This window comes from Salmo salar, unplaced genomic scaffold, assembly GCF_905237065.1.
Source record: "Salmo salar unplaced genomic scaffold, Ssal_v3.1, whole genome shotgun sequence".
Taxonomy (NCBI): Eukaryota; Metazoa; Chordata; class Actinopteri; order Salmoniformes; family Salmonidae; genus Salmo; species Salmo salar.
Genome location: NW_025548634.1, coordinates 137,524 through 144,660, shown reverse-complemented (window position 1 = coordinate 144,660; position 7,137 = coordinate 137,524). Strand labels below are relative to the sequence as shown.

The following is a 7,137-nucleotide window of genomic DNA, read 5'->3' as shown; positions in this document are numbered from 1 at the left end:
TTCATTAGAAGGAGGACGGACGGATGGACAGCATTACATTCACTAAAACCCCTCGCTCCCTCCTCAGTCTCTCCCGATTACCTAGGAGACGGTCTCCAACCTAGAGCGAAATCTCCCATCTGTCTCCAGTGCTGTTTTGAGGAGGTGAGGAGAGAAGACTCGAGGGCTCTCAGAGATTCGATCCTCGGTCAGTGTTTCAGATCAGATCTTGTATAGGAGACTAGTGGTGTAGTTAAAAGTGAAGCTGGGTGGAGCTCTCTTCCTGGCAGCACCCCCAGTGGTCGGGTCTAGGTTCTGCTCTGGGGTTACAGCGCCCCCAGTGGTCGGGTCTAGGCCCGTCTCTGGGGTTACAGCACCCCCAGTGGTCGGGTCTAGGCCCGTCTCTGGGGTTACAGCACCCCCAGTGGTCGGGTCTAGGTTCTGCTCTGGGGTTACAGCGCCCCCAGTGGTCGGGTCTAGGCCCGTCTCTGGGGTTACAGCGCCCCAGTGGTCGGGTCTAGGCCCGTCTCTGGGGTTACAGCACCCCCAGTGGTCGGGTCTAGGCCCGTCTCTGGGGTTATAGCGCCCCCAGTGGTCGGGTCTAGGCCCGTCTCTGGGGTTACAGCGCCCCCAGTGGTCGGGTCTAGGCCCGTCTCTGGGGTTATAGCACCCCAGTGGTCGGGTCTAGGCCCGTCTCTGGGGTTACAGCACCCCAGTGGTCGGGTCGACGCCCGTCTCTGGGGTTATAGCGCCCCAGTGGTAGGGTCGACGCCCGTCTCTGGGGTTACAGCACCCCCAGTGGTCGGGTCAACGCCCGTCTCTGGGGTTACAGCGCCCCCAGTGGTCGGGTCTAGGCCCGTCTCTGGGATAACAGCACCCCCAGTGGTCGGGTCTAGGCCCGTCTCTGGGGTTACAGCACCCCAGTGGTCGGGTCTTGGCCCGGTTCTGGGGTTACAGCACCCCAGTGGTCGGGTCTTGGCCCGGTTCTGGGGTTACAGCACCCCAGTGGTCGGGTCTAGGCCCGTCTCTGGGGTTACAGCACCCCAGTGGTCGGGTCTCAGTATGTTGTCCGTCTCCAGGTAGTGCCGGGTGATCAGCTGACTCAGGTACATCAGGACGGAACAGTCGTCTTCGCCGAGCCCGAGCTGATCCCTCAGGAAGCCCCGCGTCCTCTCCTCTACTTCCTGTCTCTGCTCCCGGCGGTGGCTGATGGGAAGATGGAGGTGATGTGTAAAGCTAAGGTGGAAAGCCCGGGCGGCCAGTCGACTGAGCACGTTCTGGAGATGTAAGAAGTAGGTGGATCCTCGCCGGAGCCGGGTACGGCGGTCCGCCATGTTGGACAGGAGGGTTCCGCGGTAGCCGGGGCAACGGAGGGTCTTCCGGTCGGCGTCCAGGACGGAGATGTAACGGCTGTAGCGAGACAGAGAGCAGAGCATGCTGGTCCCCACGGGAGAAGCCACCCTGGAGGAAAAGAGAGAGGAGATATTCAGTCTGAATGAGATGTATGGCGCCCAGTGAAAATCTAGACATATTTTATACTGATCAATGTGGAAAAACTATCCCCAATTTATATTTTCATTTAAGGCCGCAAAATGAGACTTTCATTAGGTTGAGGAGGCATCTCTACTGTCTATAGGGTAGGAAAAGGAGGAGGCATGTCTACTGTCTATAGGGTAGGAGGAGGAGGAGGAGGCATGTCTACTGTCTATAGGGTAGGAGGAGGAGGAGGCATCTCAACTGTCTATAGGGTAGGAAAAGGAGGAGGCATGTCTACTGTCTATAGGGTAGAAGGAAAAGGAGGAGGCATGTCTACTGTCTATAGGGGAGGAGGAAAAGGAGGAGGCATGTCTACTGTCTATAGGGTCGGAGGAGGAGGAGGCATGTCTACTGTCTATAGGGTCGGAGGAGGAGGAGGCATGTCTACTGTCTATAGGGGAGGAGGAGGAGGAGGAGGAGGCATGTCTACTGTCTATAGGGTAGGAGGAGGAGGCATGTCTGTCTATAGGGTAGGAGGAGGAGGAGGCATGTCTACTGTCTATAGGGTAGGAGGAGGCATGTCTACTGTCTATAGGGTAGGAGGAGGAGGAGGCATGTCTGTCTATAGGGTAGGAGGAGGAGGAGGCATGTCTACTGTCTATAGGGTAGGAGGAGGCATGTCTACTGTCTATAGGGTAGGAGGAGGAGGCATGTCTACTGTCTATAGGGTAGGAGGAGGAGGAGGCGTGTCTACTGTCTATAGGGTAGGAGGAAGAGGAGGAGGAGGAGGCATGTCTACTGTCTATAGGGTAGGAGGAGGAGGAGGCATGTCTACTGTCTATAGGGTAGGAGGAGGAGGCATGTCTACTGTCTATAGGGTAGGAAGAGGAGGAGGAGGAGGCATGTCTACTGTCTATAGGGTAGGAGGAGGAAGGAGGCATGTCTACTGTCTATAGGGTAGGAGGAGGAGGAGGCGTGTCTACTGTCTATAGGGTAGGAGGAGGAGGAGGCGTGTCTACTGTCTATAGGGTAGAAGGAGGAGGAGGCGTGTCTACTGTCTATAGGGTAGAAGGAGGAGGAGGCGTGTCTACTGTCTATAGGGTAGGAGGAGGAGGAGGCATGTCTACTGTCTATAGGGTAGGAGGAGGAGGAGGAGGCATGTCTACTGTCTATAGGGTAGGAGGAGGAGGCATGTCTACTGTCTATAGGGTAGGAGGAGGAGGAGGGGGCATGTCTACTGTCTATAGGGGAGGAGGAGGAGGAGGCATGTCTACTGTCTATAGGGTAGGAGGAGGAGGAGGAGGCATGTCTACTGTCTATAGGGTAGGAGGTGGAGGCATGTCTACTGTCTATAGGGGAGGAGGAGGCATGTCTACTGTCTATAGGGTAGGAGGAGGAGGAGGAGGCGTGTCTACTGTCTATAGGGGAGGAGGAGGCATGTCTACTGTCTATAGGGTAGGAGGAGGAGGAGGAGGCGTGTCTACTGTCTATAGGGTAGGAGGAGGAGGAGGCATGTCTACTGTCTATAGGGTAGGAGGAGGAGGCATGTCTACTGTCTATAGGGGAGGAGGAGGCATGTCTACTGTCTATAGGGTAGGAGGAGGAGATATGTCTACTGTCTATAGGGGAGGAGGAGGAGGAGGAGGAGGCGTGTCTACTGTCTATAGGGTAGGAGGAGGAGGAGGAGGCATGTCTACTGTCTATAGGGTAGAAGGAGGAGGAGGCATGTCTACTGTCTATAGGGTAGGAGGAGGAGGAGGAGGCATGTCTACTGTCTATAGGGTAGGAGGAGGAGGCATGTCTACTGTCTATAAGTAGGAGGAGGAGGAGGCGTGTCTACTGTCTATAGGGTAGGAGGAAGAGGAGGAGGAGGAGGAGGCATGTCTACTGTCTATAGGGTAGGAGGAGGAGGAGGAGGCATGTCTACTGTCTATAGGGTAGGAGGAGGAGGAGGAGGCATGTCTACTGTCTATAGGGTAGGAGGAGGAGGAGGCATGTCTACTGTCTATAGGGTAGGAGGAGGCATGTCTACTGTCTATAGGGTAGAAGGAGGAGGAGGCATGTCTACTGTCTATAGGGTAGGAGGCATGTCTACTGTCTATAGGGTAGGAGGAGGAGGAGGCATGTCTACTGTCTATAGGGTAGGAGGAGGAGGCATGTCTACTGTCTATAGGGTAGGAGGAGGAGGAGGAGGCATGTCTACTGTCTATAGGGTAGGAGGAGGAGGCATGTCTACTGTCTATAGGGGAGGAGGAGGCATGTCTACTGTCTATAGGGTAGGAGGAGGAGGAGGAGGCGTGTCTACTGTCTATAGGGTTGGAGGAGGAGGAGGCATGTCTACTGTCTATAGGGTAGGAGGAGGAGATATGTCTACTGTCTATAGGGGAGGAGGAGGAGATATGTCTACTGTCTATAGGGGAGGAGGAGGAGGAGGAGGAGGCGTGTCTACTGTCTATAGGGTAGGAGGAGGAGGCATGTCTACTGTCTATAGGGTAGGAGGAGGAGGAGGCATGTCTACTGTCTATAGGGTAGGAGGAGGAGGAGGAGGCATGTCTACTGTCTATAGGGTAGGAGGAGGAGGCATGTCTACTGTCTATAGGGTAGGAGGAGGAGGAGGCGTGTCTACTGTCTATATGGTAGGAGGAAGAGGAGGAGGAGGAGGAGGCATGTCTACTGTCTATAGGGTAGGAGGAGGAGGAGGCATGTCTACTGTCTATAGGGTAGGAGGAGGAGGCATGTCTACTGTCTATAGGGTAGGAGGAGGAGGAGGAGGAGGCATGTCTACTGTCTATAGGGTAGGAAGAGGAGGAGGAGGAGGCATGTCTACTGTCTATAGGGTAGGAGGAGGAGGAGGAGGAGGAGGCATGTCTACTGTCTATAGGGTAGGAGGAGGAGGAGGCGTGTCTACTGTCTATAGGGTAGGAGGAGGAGGAGGCGTGTCTACTGTCTATAGGGTAGAAGGAGGAGGAGGTGTGTCTACTGTCTATAGGGTAGGAGGAGGAGGAGGCATGTCTACTGTCTATAGGGTAGGAGGAGGAGGAGGCATGTCTACTGTCTATAGGGTAGGAGGAGGAGGAGGCGTGTCTACTGTCTATAGGGTAGGAGGAGGAGGAGGCGTGTCTACTGTCTATAGGGTAGGAGGAGGAGGAGGCGTGTCTACTGTCTATAGGGTAGGAGGAGGAGGAGGCATGTCTACTGTCTATAGGGTAGGAGGAGGAGGAGGCATGTCTACTGTCTATAGGGTAGGAGGAGGAGGAGGAGGCATGTCTACTGTCTATAGGGTAGGAGGAGGAGGCATGTCTACTGTCTATAGGGTAGGAGAAGGAGGAGGGGGCATGTCTACTGTCTATAGGGGAGGAGGAGGAGGAGGAGGCATGTCTACTGTCTATAGGGTAGGAGGAGGAGGAGGCATGTCTACTGTCTATAGGGGAGGAGGAGGAGGAGGCATGTCTACTGTCTATAGGGTAGGAGGAGGCATGTCTACTGTCTATAGGGGAGGAGGAGGAGGAGGCATGTCTACTGTCTATAGGGTAGGAGGAGGAGGAGGAATGTCTACTGTCTATAGGGTAGGAGGAGGAGGCATGTCTACTGTCTATAGGGTAGGAGGAGGAGGAGGCATGTCTATTGTCTATAGGGTAGGAGGAGGAGGAGGCATGTCTACTGTCTATAGGGTAGGAGGAGGAGGAGGTATGTCTACTGTCTATAGGGTAGGAGGAGGAGGAGGCATGTCTACTGTCTATAGGGTAGGAGGAGGAGGAGGCATGTCTACTGTCTATAGGGTAGGAGGAGGAGGAGGCATGTCTACTGTCTATAGGGTAGGAGGAGGAGGAGGAGGAGGCATGTCTACTGTCTATAGGGTAGGAGGAGGAGGAGGAGGCATGTCTACTGTCTATAGGGTAGGAGGAGGCATGTCTACTGTCTATAGGGTAGGAGGAGGCATGTCTACTGTCTATAGGGTAGAAGGAGGAGGAGGCATGTCTACTGTCTATAGGGTAGGAGGAGGAGGAGGCATGTCTACTGTCTATAGGGTAGGAGGAGGAGGAGGCATGTCTACTGTCTATAGGGTAGGAGGAGGAGGCATGTCTACTGTCTATAGGGTAGGAGGAGGAGGAGGCATGTCTACTGTCTATAGGGTAGGAGGAGGCATGTCTACTGTCTATAGGGTAGAAGGAGGAGGAGGCATGTCTACTGTCTATAGGGTAGGAGGAGGAGGAGGCATGTCTACTGTCTATAGGGTAGGAGGAGGAGGAGGCATGTCTACTGTCTATAGGGTAGGAGGAGGAGGCATGTCTACTGTCTATAGGGTAGGAGGAGGAGGCATGTCTACTGTCTATAGGGTAGGAGGAGGAGGAGGCATGTCTACTGTCTATAGGGTAGGAGGAGGAGGAGGCATGTCTACTGTCTATAGGGTAGGAGGAGGAGGAGGCGTGTCTACTGTCTATAGGGGAGGAGGAGGAGGCATGTCTACTGTCTATAGGGTAGGAGGAGGAGGAGGCATGTCTACTGTCTATAGGGTAGGAGGAGGAGGCATGTCTACTGTCTATAGGGTAGGAGGAGGAGGAGGCATGTCTACTGTCTATAGGGTAGGAGGAGGAGGAGGCATGTCTACTGTCTATAGGGTAGTCATAACAGGAAGTAGACCGTAAATAGGCTAGTCATAACAGGAAGTAGACTGTAAATAGGCTAGTTATAACAGGAAGTAGACCGTATATAGGCTAGTTATAAACAGGAAGTAGACGTATACAGGCTAGTTATAACAGGAAGTAGACTGTATATAGGCCAGTTATAACAGGAAGTAGACTGTATATAGGCTAGTCATAACAGGAAGTAGACCGTATATAGGCTAGTTATAACAGGAAGTAGACTGTATATAGGCCAGTTATAACAGGAAGTAGACTGTATATAGGCTAGTCATAACAGGAAGTAGACCGTATATAGGCTAGTTATAACAGGAAGTAGACTGTATATAGGCCAGTTATAACAGGAAGTAGACTGTATATAGGCTAGTCATAACAGGAAGTAGACGTATACAGGCTAGTTATAACAGGAAGTAGACTTTATATAGGCTCGTTATAACAGGAAGTAGACTGTGTATAGGCTAGTCATAACAGGAAGTAGACTGTATATAGGCTAGTCATAACAGGAAGTAGACTGTACATAGGCTAGTTATAACAGGAAGTGTTTCGATCATAGAAATTAATGTATGGAACTGATCCCCACTCACGCAGGCACCGCCCCTTCCTCCTCACCTCTGCAGTCCTATGAGTTTCCATCTCTGTAGGTCAGTGAGGCTGAAGGGGCAGGAGAGCCAAGGCTGGACCCTCTCCCCACAGCGCCCGGGTCCAGGCACGTAGAGGGCTAGAGCGGACACCAGCCTCCTGACCCTCCCCTCCTCGGATCCCAGGACCACCAGGGTCCGACCACTCAGTAGGGACCACAGGGCATGCAAGGCAAACGGATACTGACGCACAAACCTGGAGGTAGAGACAGAGAGAGAGAGATGGTCACATACACGTGTTTAGCAGATGTTATTGTGGGTGTAGCAAAATGCTTGTGTTTCTAGCTCCAACAGTGCAGTAATATCTAACTAAATGCTTGTGTTCCCAGCTCCAACAGTAATATCTAACTAAATGCTTGTGTTCCCAGCTCCAACAGTAATATCTAACTAAATGCTTGTGTTCC

General features: G+C 53.1%; 1 protein-coding gene across 1 annotated transcript in view; it reads right to left on the bottom strand.

The window, feature by feature from the left end:
• Positions 1-201: 201 nt before the first annotated feature.
• The window catches only part of LOC123733189 (guanine nucleotide exchange protein smcr8a), a 36,591-nt gene continuing 29,655 nt past the window's right edge, over positions 202-7,137 (bottom strand). The window contains exons 7-9 of the mRNA XM_045712604.1: positions 6,705-6,929; positions 976-1,440; positions 202-634 (exon numbers count right to left, since the gene is read on the bottom strand). Of these exons, the coding sequence (XP_045568560.1) occupies positions 202-634; positions 976-1,440; positions 6,705-6,929 (1,123 nt within the window). The remainder of the gene's footprint in view (positions 635-975; positions 1,441-6,704; positions 6,930-7,137) is intronic.